Source organism: Moschus berezovskii, chromosome 27 (genome assembly GCF_049115385.1).
Source record: "Moschus berezovskii isolate FMDL1 chromosome 27, NW_MosBer_1.0, whole genome shotgun sequence".
Lineage (NCBI taxonomy): Eukaryota > Metazoa > Chordata > Mammalia > Artiodactyla > Moschidae > Moschus > Moschus berezovskii.
The window spans coordinates 6,482,720-6,498,323 of NC_142486.1; the positions used below are offsets into that span (position 1 = coordinate 6,482,720).

The 15,604-nt window shown below is 59.9% G+C and overlaps 2 protein-coding genes across 4 annotated transcripts; both read left to right on the plus strand.

The window, feature by feature from the left end:
• Window positions 1-1,183: 1,183 nt before the first annotated feature.
• SLC12A9 (solute carrier family 12 member 9) lies at window positions 1,184-10,784 on the plus strand. Of its 3 annotated transcripts, none has more exons than XM_055410151.2 (15): window positions 1,201-1,332; window positions 1,647-1,778; window positions 2,072-2,294; window positions 2,511-2,645; window positions 3,095-3,226; window positions 3,857-4,165; window positions 4,994-5,101; window positions 5,220-5,331; window positions 5,892-6,049; window positions 6,162-6,244; window positions 6,410-6,534; window positions 6,675-6,867; window positions 7,040-7,214; window positions 7,425-7,571; window positions 9,502-10,784. In XM_055410151.2, the coding sequence occupies exons 3-15, from the start codon at window positions 2,114-2,116 to the stop codon at window positions 10,383-10,385; spliced, it is 2,742 nt and encodes a 913-aa protein (XP_055266126.2). In that variant the 5' UTR covers window positions 1,201-1,332; window positions 1,647-1,778; window positions 2,072-2,113; the 3' UTR covers window positions 10,386-10,784. The 3 variants fall into 3 exon arrangements, with proteins under 3 accessions (XP_055266124.2, XP_055266126.2, XP_055266125.2); XM_055410150.2 differs by having other exon boundaries at window positions 1,647-1,703; XM_055410149.2 differs by lacking the exon at window positions 1,647-1,778 and having other exon boundaries at window positions 1,184-1,332.
• Window positions 10,785-11,037: 253 nt separating this feature from the next.
• On the plus strand, window positions 11,038-14,959 carry TRIP6 (thyroid hormone receptor interactor 6). The gene is made up of 9 exons (XM_055410146.2): window positions 11,038-11,367; window positions 11,618-11,745; window positions 11,836-11,961; window positions 12,213-12,599; window positions 12,919-13,012; window positions 13,120-13,289; window positions 13,996-14,174; window positions 14,432-14,552; window positions 14,689-14,959. The coding sequence occupies exons 1-9, from the start codon at window positions 11,079-11,081 to the stop codon at window positions 14,818-14,820; spliced, it is 1,626 nt and encodes a 541-aa protein (XP_055266121.1). The 5' UTR covers window positions 11,038-11,078; the 3' UTR covers window positions 14,821-14,959.
• The last annotated feature ends 645 nt before the right edge of the window (window positions 14,960-15,604 follow it).

A 15,604-nucleotide genomic window follows, 5' to 3' on the forward strand; every position in this document is an offset into this window, starting at 1 on the left:
GTAACCACAAAGGCCTCTATGAAAGTTAGGAAATTATTACTGAAGTTCTAAAAGCTTCAATTTCCTATTGTGAAAAATGGAAATCATAGCAGGATCCACCTCACGATTAAATATGCATATTTAATACAGTATGCAGATAGTTCATTGAGCATTTCAGTATTGTTCTTAAGTGCCTACTCAAGTTTATTGAACTCGAAGAGCAGTGTTATGCAGGAGGGTCTATCTATAGTTGACGGATGGGATGTTGCCAAGTAGTGCCAATCTTGACCATACCTGTAAAGACTTGAGGTGGGCGGTGGTGGTTTAGTCACTAAGTGGTGTCTGACTCTTGCAAGCCCACGGACTGTAGCCTGCCAGGCTTTTCTTGTCCATGGGATTTCCCCAGCAAGAATACTGGAATGGTTTGCCATTTTCATCTGCAGGGAATCTTCCATTTCTTTCACCAGGGGATCTTCCCGTCCCAGGGATTGAATCCGCGTCTCCGTCTCCTGCATTGCAGGCGGATTCTATATCGCTGAGCCACCTGGGAAGGCCGTAAAGAGTTAGGAGGGGAATCCTGACTCCTGAAGGTTCACAAGTTCTGTAATCCCTGCTGGAGGGGGCAACCTCGCAGGGAACCACGAGAGCGGGCGGGGGATGAGACTGAACCAAGGCCAGCGCCTCCAGGGCTCGCTCGGATCGGCAGCCAATGGCGCCCTCAGGTGGTGGAAGCGAGGAGAGCAGCCGGTGGGCTGGACCCGGCGCTGGGGGGGGCGCCGCAGGGGTGAGGGCTGGGGCTGGAACCTGGTGCCCTGGACGGGGATCCCGGAGGCTGGGAGAGGCGGGCCCCTTAAGGCTTAGGCCGAGAGGGCCCCGCCTTCCTAGCGGCGCACCTGGGCCAGGTGTCGTGGCCCCGCCCATCTGCCAGAGGCCTTCCGCCGTCGGGACACGCCCCTTTCAGCAGCGTCACCGCCCAGCTCCGAGTGGGGGCCCGCCCACGCGGCGGGCGCTCGTTTGCACCAGGGTGAGCGGTGCAATGGGAGCTGTGGCCCACACCGCGCCGGAGACGTGCGTGTGAGGGGCGACCCTTGGCAGCACCCCGATCGCACGTGGGGCGGGGAACCGCGCTGCCGGCGTGGGCCCGGTGGGGCGGCGCTTCCCCCGGGCGCGCCCACGGGGCGGGGCCGGGCTCGGGGACCAATGGGGCGCGTGTGTGCTGGTGGTGGGGGCAGGCTCCGGGCCTGGCATCCCGGTAGCCGCAGCTGTCTTTTCCGGCACCCGCGCCCCCTCAGCCAGTAGCAGACCCCTCCCGCTCTCGGGGGATCACCCCCGAGCGGCTGCGTCCTCCAGTGGGTGAGTGAGCGCGCTGCCACACCCGGGCCGTGAGGGTGCTCCTGGCCGGGGAAAAGCGAATCTCGGTCCGCTTCAACCCGCCCCGGGGAGAAAGTGGGGAGGAACCGGTGCAGGAAGGAAGACCACCTTGTGTGGCCGGCCGATGATGTTTTTGTTTTGGTCGTCGGGGCGTGGCGGGGACGGTAGAGTTTGGGGGATGCCTTGTGTGGGTGGGAGGAATCTGGTAAGGTTAGAGAGGAGGCTGAGATGGGTTGAGGGAAGAGGGTTGATGGAGGGCGGGGTTTTGGAAGATTGAGAAATTTCCTATTACCCAGGGATGAGTTGACTGCATGGAGGATCTTGGGGGGCAGCTCAGGACCCCGGAGGAACGGGTGAGGATGGCCTCCTGTCCATAACTCACTTCCCCTTTGAGGGATTTGCTTCCTCTTGTGCTGCTAGTTAAGAAGGTAGAGGATCTTTGCACCTTTCCAGAGCCGCTGCCATCCCTCCTCTCAGGGATATGGGGGAAGCTGGGAGGGGCCTTCAGTACCCAGTCCTGAGGCTTGGAGCCTGCCATTGGTGGGGCAGTGGCCAGGATCAGCCTGCCCACCCCACCCCCCCATTAACTCTTGGAGTTGCTAGTGAACGTGAGTGTGAGTGTGAGTGTGTGTTTCCTTTTGGAGGAAGTTTCTGGGTGTTTGATTAGAGGTGTTTTGTGGGGTCTCCACAGAGCTGCTTCCATTCAGCAAACTCTTTGCAGGCCTGGTAACCCGTTGGTGGCTTCCTCTGCCAGCTCTCGACCATGGCCAGTGAGAACTCTCCTCTGCTGGCCTACCGGCTCCTGGGGGAGGAGGGGGTCTCCTTCCCTGCCAATGGGGCCGGAGGCCCTGGAGGGGCACCGGCCCGGAAACTCTCCACCTTCCTGGGTGTGGTGGTGCCCACGGTCCTGTCCATGTTCAGTATAGTGGTCTTCTTGAGGATTGGTGAGTTGGTGCTGGTTTACTCAGTGGTGGGACTGGAATGAGGTTGGGGAAGGGCCCTGGGAGAAGCTGGTGAATGAAGGGCTTGGGGGAGGGGCCCCCTGTGGCCTTGGGCTTAGCTCTGCCCTGAGGTAACTGATGACCAGGTGGGGATGGGAGGGACGGGAGGGGCGGGAGGGGTGAGCCACCGTCTGACCTGCTTTGCCACTCCTGTCCCAGGGTTTGTGGTGGGTCATGCTGGTCTGCTTCAGGCTTTGGCCATGCTCCTGGTTGCCTACGTCATCCTGGCCCTCACCGTGCTCTCCGTCTGTGCCATCGCCACCAATGGAGCTGTGCGAGGGGGCGGGGCCTACTGTATCCTCAACCGTGGGTGGGTGGACGGTGGTCTGGGCTCTTCTGTCTCATGGGGGGAGGACAGGGCCCCTGCGTCTCCTGGGGGCAGGCCAGTTCTAATGAACATCCAGTGGACAGGTTGGTATGGAGGTCACCAGCGCGGCCTTACACAGAGCCACTGTCGTCGAGTCCACCAGGTGTCTCCCTGGCTGCCATTTTGGTTCTAACAGTCCTGTCAGATAGTCTTCATCTTATGAGCAAGGACATTCTAGAGTACTAGTGACTTGGACAGAGAGCCACGTGGCTTGGGAGTGGCTGCACTGGGACACACCACCTCTGGGAACAGTCCCATGTGTTCAGGGAGAGAAGGCCTGGAGGGCCAGCTGCACGGTTCTTTGTGCCTGAGCCCTGCCTCCCATTCTGGTTCAGTTTCTTTTCCCTTAACACTCACCCCCTACTTCCACTTTCAGTCATGATCAGTCGGACTCTGGGGCCTGAGGTTGGCGGCAGCATCGGCCTGATGTTCTACCTGGCTAACGTCTGTGGCTGCGCTGTCTCCCTGCTGGGGCTGGTGGAGGCCATACTTGACGTCTTCGGGGCTGGTCTGTGCGCCCCAGTCTGGTCTGGGTGGCCCTGAGGATTTGCAGGATCTGGGCTTCTGGGATCACGGCAGGGGGAGAAGCCCTCTCCCAGGAGAGACGCACTTTCTTGAGTGCCTGCTGTGTGCCCAGCCTCATGCAGACATCCTAGAGAATGTACTGTCCCACGAGGAGCTCCCCAACTAGTCGGGGGGGAGGGCAGGCTGACACTCTGGAAATGGACAAGGCAAGATTGCCGGTACCCCCCCAGGGAGGGCTAGGATGCTGGAGTACAGTTGGGTGAAGTGTTAGTCTCTCAGTCATGTCTGACTCTTTGTGACCCTGTGGACTGTAGCCCACCAGGCTCCTCTGTCCATGGGATTCTCCAGGCAAGAATACTAGAGTGGGTTGCCATGCCCTCCTCCAGGGGATATTCCTGATCCAGGGATGGAACCTGGGTCTCTTGCATTACAGGTGGATTTGTTACCATCTGAGCTACCAGGGGAGTCCAGTTGGGTGGGGGAGTGGGAAAGATGGCCTATCTTTCCCACTGGGCCATCTATGCCAAAGATGGGGTCTCTGCCTGCTCTGAGTCATGACTGGGGTCCCTCCTTGGAGGCGTGGCCATCTAACTCTCTTCCTTCCTCTCTGCAGATGCCTCGGGGTCCAGTGGCTTCCGGGTCCTGCCCCAGGGCTACGGCTGGAGCCTGCTCTATGGCTCCCTGCTGCTGGGCCTGGTGGGTGGGGTCTGTACCCTGGGGGCCGGCCTCTACGCCCGGGCCTCTTTCCTCACATTCCTGCTGGTCTCCGGTTCCCTGGCCTCTGTGCTGGTCAGCTTTGTGGCTGTAGGGCCCAGGGACATCCCGTTGGCCCCTCGGCCTGGCCCCAATGGCTCCTCCCTGCCGCCCCAGGTCGGCCACTTTACTGGCTTCAACAGCAGCACCCTGAAGGCTAATCTGGATGGTGAGCTGGGTGCAGGGGTCCTGGGGTTCTCAGGGCGAGGGGTGAGCCCATGGTGGGGGTAGCTTGAAATCTGTGGATGAGAACAGATGTCAGAGATCATCAGTGGTGAGAGGTCTGGACCTGGAGCAGCGCAGGTTGATTAGAATCTGCTGGGCATGTGTTGGCCGCTGTTTGGTCCAGCAAGAATGACCACAAGACAGTCTCTGCCTTAGAGGAACTTGTTTAATTGGAGAGATAAGATGTACATTCAGGAAACAAATTGCATATTAGGATGGGGTATGATTCATGGAGATAAGAATCACAGAGGAGTCCAGAGGAGGAAGACCTGGGTATGGGCTGGGTGGGGAGGGGGTCGGCGAGAGCCGGTGGAGCTAGAAGTGGCCTGAATGGGCCTGGGAAATTCATTTCTGTTTGTTTTGCTGTGCTGGGTCTTACTTGTGGCATGTGAGATCTAGTTCCTTGACCAAGGATTGAATCCGGGCCCCCTCTTTTGGGAGCTTGGAGTCAGTCATTGGACCAGCAGGGAAATCCCAGGGGTTGGAAAATTCAGATAGGAGGACGAGGGAAGGCAGCTAGGAAAGAGCCGAAGGTGTGGAGGGAAGAACAGAGGCACGTGGGGAGAAGGAGGAGATGAAGTCCGCTGAGCCCGGGCCAGAGATGGTGGTGGTGGGGGTATCAGGGCTGGGGTCTTGGCGAGCTGGTCAGGGTGGCGGGGAGGCAGGGGGTGTGTTTTAGAATAGGAGGGGAGGGAGGCGGGGCCAAAACGCCTGGATCCCTAGGAGGGATGCTGACATCCTTTTGTCCCTGGGAATGATCCCTGCTCCTCAGCTGGCTACGCCAAGGACTACACCACGGGGTCCATGATGACCTTTGCCAGCGTCTTTGCCGTTCTTTTTAACGGCTGCACGGGCATCATGGCTGGGGCCAACATGTCAGGTGAGTGTCCCTGGGGGAGGGGGCTACCTTGCTACCTGGTGCCCCTGCAAGGTGCTGCGGGGGCTCAGGGATGCAGGGGCTGGTGGAGGACCTACCCCCTCTGCTCCCTTTCCTCCAGGGGAGCTGAAAGACCCCAGCCGGGCCATTCCTCTGGGCACGATCGTTGCTGTTGCCTATACCTTTTTCATCTACATCCTGCTTTTCTTCCTCTCCAGCTTCACATGTGACAGGTGCCTGGGCACGGGGAGGAGTGGGGTGTAGGAATGGAATTGTCACACCTGGTTCACCAAGTGAAGCGCTGGCTGGGGGGGGGCGGGAGATGCTCACATGGTTGGGGTGCGTGGAAAACGGGGAGTGAGTACATGGTTGTGGTGTGTAGAAAACGGGGAGTGTCAGAGCTGATGCCTGAAATGGGGAGGGCTGGCGACATGGCAAGGGCCCACCGGAAGCCAGCATTTGGTTCCTGCCTGGCGCTGCTGTCAGTACTTGGCCTGGGGGTGGGGCTTGCCAGTCAAGCTGTGGCTCTATAAATATGTGGCCTCTTGTGCCTATACCGTTAGGAACGTCCACCCTGTGATTAAATCCATAGCAGCCCAATGACAACAAGTAGAATGCCCAGTCTGACCCCCAGGCCCACTGGATCTATCAGTATGATCCTTGAGGTCAGGGCTGGGGTCAGTCCAGAACACCCAGCAATGAACCTGCCTGGTGTTGAGAGCACTGTTCTCACCAGATCCCTGGGGGTGGACGCACCTTGATTTCCACCTCCTCCTCCTCTCCTTGCTTGTAGGGTGCTGCTGCAGGAGGACTATGGCTTCTTCCGAGCCATCAGCCTGTGGCCCCCGCTGGTGCTGATCGGGATCTACGCCACGTCTCTTTCCGCCTCCATGAGCTCCCTCATTGGCGCCTCCCGCATCCTCCACGCCCTGGCCCAGGACGACCTCTTCGGTGGGCTTCCCCTGCCTGGTGCGGGACTCTGAGCGCACCTTCCCGCGCCTGTCTCTGTCCCCTGCTCGGCTCCAGGCTCACCTTTCTGCCTGCCGCCTTTCTGTTTGCACAGGAGTGATCCTGGCGCCGGCCAAGGTGGTATCCCGAGGGGGGAACCCCTGGGGGGCTGTGCTGTATTCCTGGGGCCTCGTGCAGGTAAGCCTGCCTCCTCAAGCTGCCCTCACCCTCAGCCCCTCCGGTTACACTCCTGGGGCCGGGGAGGGTTGGGCATGCGGGCGGGGAGCCATGCCAGAGGAGGCAGGATGGGTTGGCGTTTGATGGGGGCGGGGGCCGATGCCCAGCCTCTTGGTCCTCATCCAGCTGGTGCTCCTGGCTGGAAAGCTGAACACGCTGGCCGCTGTGGTCACCGTCTTCTACTTGGTGGCCTACGCTGCCGTGGACCTGTCCTGTCTGAGCCTGGAGTGGGCCTCGGCCCCCAACTTCCGGTGAGAGAAGGAGCTGCCTGTGTCCCCAGAGGAAGGGCGGGAAGGCCTGGGACCAAGCGGGGAGATTTGGGGTGGGAGCGGAGGTGACGATGTAATGTCGGGGCTGCCCCGAGTGCTCTTCCTTCTCTGTTGGCCCCCAGCCCCACCTTCAACCTCTTCTCCTGGCACACCTGCTTGCTGGGGGTGGCCTCCTGCCTGCTCATGATGTTCCTCATCAGCCCCGGGGCCGCCGGTGGCTCCCTGCTCCTCATGGGCCTGCTTTCTGCCCTGCTCACAGCTCGAGGAGGGCCCAGCAGCTGGGGCTACGTCAGCCAGGCCCTGCTTTTCCACCAGGTCCGGGGAACTGGCGGTGCGGAGCGTGGGGCGGGTTGGGGAGGGGAGGAGGCGGGTTGGGAACACCCCTGCTCCAGGGAGACCTCGGGTTTGATTCCCGTCCCAGGTGATGGATGGGGGCCGCCCACCAGAGCCTTTCCTCCCCCCTCCCCCCGCCTCACCTTGACCTCAGGTGCGGAAGTACCTGCTCCGGCTGGACGTCCGGAAGGACCACGTGAAGTTCTGGCGGCCGCAGCTGCTGCTCCTGGTGGGGAACCCCCGGGGCGCCCTGCCTTTGCTGCGATTGGCCAACCAGCTCAAGAAAGGGGGTCTCTATGTGCTGGGCCACGTCACCCTGGGAGACCTCGGTCAGTCGCCCTCCACTCGCACCCCGTTTCGCCACACCCGCTCTCTCTCCCTCTGGTTTCCAGACGCTCTTTGTGTTCTCGGTGTCCCCAAGACCTCCTGCAGTCTTCCCAGATCGCCCTTCCTACCGGCTGCATCCCTGCCCACGTGGGATCTGGACTCGAGGAGAAACACGAGTCTGGCCCACACGTGCTTGCCTGCCTTCTCCGCAGACTCTCTGCCCTCGGACCCTGTGCAGCCGCAGTACGGGGCGTGGCTGAGCCTGGTGGACCGGGCCCAAGTGAAGGCCTTTGTGGACCTCACCCTCTCACCCTCCGTACGCCAGGGGGCTCAGCACTTGCTGCGGATCTCCGGTCTTGGTGAGCTACCCTCGGCCCCCACTGTGGCCCCTCTCAGTCTCTGCTCCCCTCCCCGCGAGAGTAAACCACAGATTGCAGACTCCGAAAGGAACCCACCGTCTCGTGCAGATAGGACTTGATTCTCAAAAGTGTGTGAGGAGGTCTCCGAGGCCGCCTTAGGACTAGAGATGGAAGGTCACGGCTTTTTTGGTTTCTTTCTGACCCATGATTGGGGCACAGGCTCTGAAGAGCGTGTTGTTTTCCTGGGGACGATGGGAGAAGGATTTGAGGCTGGGCGTTGCCCCCATCAAAATCCAGGGCAGATCCTTTCTAACCACTGGAGTTCAGAAAGAGGAAGACCGCGGTCACTGATGTGGTGGACAAGGTTTTGCGATGAGATAGTATCTCAGCTGAGCCTCGAGCAGAGAAGGGGGAAGTGATGTAACTAGCGAGGCCCCCAGACACGATAAAGGGTGCGAGGGTGGCCGGGGAGTGGCTGATGCTCTCCGATGGAGTGGAGTGTTCCCGGCTGTGTGACCGTGTCCTCTGGCCCAGCACCTCACCTTCCTCCGAACCCCAGCTGAGCTGCCTCCTTCTTTCTCAGTCTCGGGACTACGTTTGTGCCCTCCCTGAGTGCATGCTTCCTGTCCCATTACAGTCTGGCTAAAGTTCAGGTGTTGGACGTTGCCCTGCTCGTTTGGTTGGTTTCAATGAGAACCCTGGAAAATGCTCAGGATGGGGTGTGACTAGTTTAATTTGCAAGATTGATTGGAGTTCCCACCTGGTAAGGAGTTCTAGGGGTGTTAGCAAGCGTTATCAGATAGTATCAGATAGACCTCGCAGCATCTCCTCCAGTCCCATCTTTCGTGGGGGAGCCCGGACCTAGAGACCACTCCTTTCGTGTAATTCATCCCGCTGAAAATAACTCACATAAAAAGGGAAAGGTTTCCTTTAAGCAGTCAGTTCCCCAGCAAGGAGAATTTGATTTACTGGTAGATTTTGAGTAAACCATTTGCCCCTTGAGAATGGGTCTTAGAAGAGGTCTGAGTCTTCTGTAAACTCAACCCTGCCACAGGGGAAATGATCCCATCCCACATTGGTTGTTCAGATGCTAAAGCCCAGGAGTGTCAGCAGGGACTGGGGGCTTTGTGGTTGGCGCACCACCCAGTTAGTGGCTAAGAGAATGGGTTCTGGTGCCCAAGACATCATGGTCATTTACTGGCCCCAGTGTCTACCAGCCATGAGCCCTTGGGCTAGTGACTTCACTGCTCTGGGTCTCAGGTTCCTTATCTGTAAGAGAGGGTGAGTAATCATCTCTACTTCATAGCATTGCTTCAGGGATCTGATGAGTTAAAAATATGAAGTCCTTTCAACAGGACAGGGCCCCCGGTCAGTGTGCAGATGGTAAGCTCACTGGGGACCGTGCTTTGGACAGGCCATCATTAGGACTCTGCAGTCCTAGAAATGGATTGTAGCTCCCCCGTCCTGAGCTTTCATCCTCCAATTGCAGGGTCTTAGCATTATCTCCCTGGGAGTCGAGGCCATGAGCTTGGTTAATCGGGGGGTCCTGTCTGCCAGTGGAGTCAGACTTACCTCCCATCACGAAAAGGTGTGCGGCTTGAAGCCTGGAATGAATGCATCCTACTGCCATGGACCGATGTGCTCCTTAGTTAAAGCAAGCTTTAGGGCGCACTTTGCCTATTTTGGTGGGGGAGATTAGTCACGGAGATAAACCAAATAAATGCATGTGAAAGTGTTTGGGAACACGGAAAGTCATTATGCAAATGTACATAATGTGGCCTTAAGAGGCCAAGCACAGTGCACATGTCATGCCTGATGGCTGACACACAGCGCTGTCAGCATGGGAGTGGGCGTCCATTAGCGTGCTGTGAACTCAGCCCATCTGTCTGATTCCCCTGGGTTCCTTCCCACCTACCTCTCTGCCCTGCAGGTGGCATGAAGCCCAACACGCTGGTCCTGGGTTTCTACGATGATGCTGCACCCCAGGATCACTTTCTGACTGACCCGGCTTTCTCTGAGCCTGCAGATGGCACCCAGGAGGCTGGGGCCCCGGCCCTGAGCACCCTGTTCCCTCCACCCCGGGCTCCTGGGAGCCCCCGGGCTCTCAGTCCCCAGGACTATGTGGCCACTGTGGCAGACGCCCTGAAGATGAACAAGAACGTGGTCCTGGCCCGGGCCTGTGGGGCCCTGCCCATCGAGCGGCTGAGCCGGGGGTCTGGGGGCACCTCCCAGCCACACTGTGTGGACGTGTGGCCCCTCAACCTGCTGCGGCCGCGGGGTGGGCCTGGCTACGTGGACGTGTGTGGCCTCTTCCTGCTGCAGATGGCGACCATCTTGGGCATGGTGCCCGCCTGGCACAGTGCCCGCCTCCGGATCTTCTTGTGCTTGGGGCCTCGGGAGGCCCCGGGGGCAGCTGAGGGGCGACTGCGGGCACTGCTGAGCCAACTGAGGATCCGGGCTGAGGTGCGGGAAGTGGTGTGGGGTGAAGGGGCTGCCTCCGAGGAGCCGGAGGAGGAGGAAGGGGACTTTGTGAACGGCAGGCGGGGAGACGCCGAGGCAGAGGCCCTGGCATGCAGCGCCAACGCCCTGGTTCGGGCCCAGCAGGGGCGTGGTAGAGGAGGGCCCGGTGGGCCTGAGGAAGGGGATGGCGAGGTGGGGCCCGCCACCGCCCTCACCTTCTTGTACCTGCCGCGGCCACCTGCTGATTCTGCCCGCTACCTGCGCTACCTGGCACTCCTGGAGATTCTGAGCCGCGATCTGGGCCCCACACTGCTCGTTCATGGTGTCACCCCTGTCACTTGCACTGATCTCTGATGCCCATGCCAAGCAGAGAGAGCGTCCAGGTTGGGTGGCCCACCTTGAGTAAAGGGTGAGAAGGGGAAGTGCTGCCTTGCACCAGCCTCGCACGTGGGACTCGGCCCCTGGTGGATGTATTAGGGCATCCTGGTCTCCGGGCCCCCGGGTGCAGTTACTAACGCAGGGCAGCTGTCCCCACCACCTTCCCAGGGAAGGCGTCCACGGCCCTCCCTGCGGGCCTCCCTCCCTTCACCCGTGCCTTGAAGGGGGCTGGGTCTCCGCTTGTGACTCTAGGCTACCTCAGTCTCCCCCGCCCCACCTCGCCCAACGGACACCCCCCCACCCCTGAGGTTGTGACGTTTTTGTTCTGTTTTATTTTTCTAATTGCTCAATGTGAATAAAAGATCAAAACACTAAGTGCCGGCTGAGCATTTCTGGAAGTGGGGGTGGGTACGTGGGATGGAAAGAGGGAGAAATCTGTATGGGGGACAGAGGGGCGTTGGAGAGACTCCCAGCAGGGAGGGGGCCACGTGCGGGACCCGGGACGCCGGCCTGGGGGTTAGGGGGCGCTGCTGGAGATGCAGGCTGCCGGCAGCCCGTAGACTCGGGGCTCCCGAGGAAAGCGCGCCCTGCTCGCAGGAGGGGGCCCGACTCGGGGAGGGACGGCAGTTTAGGGCCTAGGGGGCCACGTGACCCTCCCCCAGGAATGCGATGATGTCACCGGGGGCGTGGCCATCCCCAAAATTAGGGAGGAAGGGGAAAAAAAAAAGTCAGAAAAAGTTTCTTTCCTGGAGTCCCAAGCAAGGTGTGCGACGGAAGAAGGGATCCAAGTCAGAGCCCCGGGGCTTCGTGGGGGCCCGACCCGCTGTCTGCAGTCCCCCTTTCCAGACCATGTCCGGGCCCACCTGGCTCCCCCCGAAGCAGCCGGAGCCCGCTCGAGCCCCTCAGGGGAGAGCGCTCCCCCGAGGGGCCTCGGGGCCGGCCCTGGCCCACGGAGCAGGTAAGTCAGCCCCAGTGAGGCCCAGAGGCCCCCGGGCCACCAGCGCTCTGAGCGCTGCCTTGCACCTCCGCGCCCGGCTGAGCAGGCCCCTGCCGCCCCTTCCCCTCGCAGCCCTCCCTGCCCCCGGCCCCATTCGCGGACCCCAGGTGCAGGGCGGGGCGCGAAGACGGACCCAAGACGGTGGCCTCCGCAGGCGTCGTCACTCTGCCCTTCCTCACCCCCGCCTTGGCTCTCTCTTCCCTCACCCCAGCGCTCCAGCCCCACCCCCGGGTCAATTTTTGCCCCCTCCCATCCGAGCAGTGTTACCAGACCCCCGGGGGACCGGAGGAGCGGGGGCTGGCCTGGGTGGGGTGCCACGGAGCACCCCAGCACTCACAGGTGAGCAGGGGCACGGGGGCTGGGGCGATTCGGGGCTGGAGGGGAGACCGTGTGATTTGCATTTCTCCCTGCTTTTTGCTCCCTCCCCAGGGCCTCCCCCCAGATAGGGGGGGCTTGCGCCCGGGAAGTCTGGATGCTGAGATAGACTCCCTGACCAGCATGCTGGCTGAGTTGGACGGGGGTCGAGGTCACGCCCCGCGGCGACCTGACCGGCAGGTGATTCCCCTGTCCTGCCCCTGCCCCTTCGGATCCTTGACCCCGCCCCTCCCCCCACAGCCTGGTCCCTACTCTGAATCCCCCCCAATCCCAACCCCCCCCACCCGCCCACACACCCCATGTGAGGGATGCTTACTCCAGGCCCTTGTCAAAGCTAGTTCTTACCTGGGTGCCCCAAGGGGTGGGGGGTTCCTACAGATGGGTATCCTGGAAATGGGCCCAGCTTACTCCCGCTCTGTGTCTCTCCCCAGGCATACGAGCCCCCTGAGCCCCCTGCCTACCGCTCAGGCTCAGGCCCCCTGAGGCCGAATGGAGGGGTGCTGCCTCCCCAGCCGCTCCCAGGGTCCCCCTATGGGGGCCCCACTCCGGCCTCCTATGCTACGGCCAGCACCCCTGCCGGCCCTGCCTTCCCTGTGCAAGTAAAGGTGGCCCAACCTGTGAGAGGCTGCGGCCCTCCCAGGCGGGGGGCCTCTCAGGCCTCTGGGCCCTCCCCGGGCCCCCACTTTCCTCTCCCAGGCCGAGGTGAAGTCTGGGGGGCTGGTTACAGGAGCCACCGTGAGCCAGGGCCGGGGGTTAAGGAGGAGGCCCTGGGGGTCTCTGGCCCTGCAGGCGCAAGAGGAGGCGGGTACGGGTCCCAGGTAAGCCCTGGGCCCTGGGATTTCGGGTCCATCAAAAACAACTGGATGCTGACTGGTTGGGGTGCGGTGGAGGGGGTGTTAATGTTGGAGGTCTGGGATGTTGGGCTCTGGATTCCCTGTGAATGTGGGACAGGTCAGGACTAAAAGATGGAAGGGCCTAGATCTATACCCTGGATGCCAGAGGGGCTCCCCTGGCCCCTGGGCTGGGACTTGTTTTGTGATAAGCTTTCTGGGTAGAACGGTCTGGTCACCCTCGGGACTCTCAGTGACAGCACTGGGAGCTAGAAGTAGGGCCAAACCCTTAAGTCTCATCTCCCAGGTCCCCCTGAGCCAGCCTCCCGAGGAGGAGCTTGAGAGGCTGACCAAGAAGCTGGTGCACGACATGAACCACCCGCCCAGCGAGGAGTACTTCGGTGAGCTGACCCCCGACCTCGGGGAGGTGGGACTGCAGAGTCAGATGGACAGCGGATCCGGCTTCCCAGCCTGTGAGAGGGTTGACCCTGTCCCTCCCCGTCCCCAGGCCGCTGCGGTGGCTGTGGAGAAGACGTGGTCGGGGATGGGGCCGGGGTTGTGGCCCTGGATCGCGTCTTCCACGTGGGCTGCTTTGTGTGTTCTGCGTGCCGAGCCCAGCTCCGGGGCCAGCATTTCTACGCCGTGGAGAGGAGGGCGTATTGTGAGAGCTGCTATGTGGTGAGTGGTTGGGGGCCAGGAGGGCTTCCATCCAACTAGAATAAATGAGTTGGAAACTAGAGGAATAGGGCTTGAAGCAGGGGAACTGACACTGATAAACGAGATGAAGGGATGAAAGGAGTAAGGAGCCACATGCTGCCTGCTGGAGAGGAAGGACGAAATTCCCTCATGCGTCTGAAGCATTTATTTATTTTTGGCTGCGCTGGGACTTCGTTGTTGCCAGCCGGCTTTCTCTAGCTGCGGTGCGCGGGCTTCTCATGGCAGCGGCTTCTCTTGTTGCAGACCATGGGCTCTGGAGTGTAGGCTCAGTAGTTGTGGCACATGGGGTTAGTTGTTGTGAGGCGAATGGGATCTTCCCAGACCAGGGATCGAACTCATGTCCCCTGCCTTGCAGGCAGATTCTTAACCACTGGACCGCCAGTGAAGTCCCAGGCATTTATTTTAGATTTACAGGAAGGTGCTAAGTTCCCACAATATCCCAGTGAAGCAGCTACTACTGTTGAAGGAAAATGAAGCTCAGAGAGGTTAAATAACTGGTCCAGGAAGCTGCAGGGCTGGGGTCAGTACTCAGATCTGTTCAAGGTCACCTTTCACTGAATCCCATGCAGGGGGCTGCAGAAATAAGATGGATGGGCTGGCTGGGATGCCTGTAAGGGCTCCTGTGGGTCTCCCCAGCCCCCGACCTTCCTGCCCTCTTTCCCGCCAGGCCACCCTGGAGAAGTGCTCCACGTGCTCCCAGCCCATCCTGGATCGGATTCTGCGGGCTATGGGGAAGGCCTACCACCCAGGCTGCTTCACCTGTGTGGTGTGCCACCGCGGCCTCGACGGCATTCCTTTCACTGTGGATGCCACAAGCCAGATCCACTGCATCGAGGACTTCCACAGGTCAGCTGGGTCCCCAGCTTTTCTCTCAGGGTGTCTGGGCTGGCCTTTCCCATCTTCCTCATGATTCCTTCCTATTGCAGTACGAGCCTTTCCTGTTTGGCAACCCTGGCTGTGCCTCTTTCTTTTCCTAAGATCCCAAACCCTACCTACCTTTGACCTCTCCCATCCCCTGCCTGGTCCCGCCTTCTTTGGGATCCATTGTTAGTCCCCTCCAACCCTGGGGCTTGACAGCCTCCTGGATTCCCTTCTGCCCCCAGGAAGTTTGCCCCAAGATGCTCAGTATGTGGTGGGGCCATCATGCCTGAGCCAGGTCAGGAGGAGACCGTGCGAATCGTGGCTCTGGATCGCAGTTTTCACATTGGCTGTTACAAGTGTGAGGTAGCGGGGCCTGGGTGACAGGGGGTGGGGAGGGGAAGGGTTATTGGGGTCTGGGGCGCTGGGTGTGGTAAAGCATGATGGAGAAGGATCTCAGGGGTCTGGGCCTGATGGAAAGCTATTGTTTCTTTCTGAACAGGAGTGTGGGCTGCTGCTCTCCTCTGAGGGTGAGTGTCAGGGCTGCTACCCGCTGGATGGGCACATCTTGTGCAAGGCCTGCAGTGCCTGGCGGATCCAGGAGCTCTCGGCCACCGTCACCACCGACTGCTGAGTCTCCCCAGGAACACCTGCTGTGCCCTCCCTTCCCATCCACCACCCTCCCCGACAACTGCCTTTATAACTTTGTCACCAAATTCTGTCTCCTCGTCCTCCAGTCATGAAATAACAACCCTGCCAGAGTTTACAAAACACTTTGAAGTCTGTTGTCTCATCTGATATTCTCACATCAGCCCAGCACAATTTTAGCCTGCAATTTTAGCTGAGAAGTGACTTCAGGTTGCATCGCTCCCAAATGGCAGAACCAAGATTGGAAGGGTCTTCCTAGTCCAGGGCCAGTTTTTTGCAACTCCATTGTACACTCTTTTAAAAATAGTTTCTGTAAAGACACTCCCCCCTCCCAACCCCCCCACAAGCCCTGGGAACAAGGCTACAGTATGTGCAAGAAAGGCAGCATTTCCTAAAGTCTTCACATTCAACTCACTAAACAAGGACTTTTTTGTTATCCCTGGGGTGGGGGTGCATTTAATCTGGGGCAGCCCAGATTCTGCTTGGCGGTCAGGATCACAACCTATAACCGATCTCATCAAGGTGCTGTTTTGGGGTCTAACACTTTTTACTTAAAGATGGGGTACCTTTGTGGAAGAAGAGCAGGAACAATGGGTTTTGCAGGTAGCGCATACTGACTACCAATAACGGCTGGTTCTCTGGTGGGATCACAAAATGGTGGGAAATGCTTTAAAATGGTTGCTGTATCCGCGAAAACGGAAGAGTCCCTAAACCTCTGCCCTGCGCAAAGAGAGGGGAGAACCATTCCTGATGAAGTCGGGGGGCTCCGT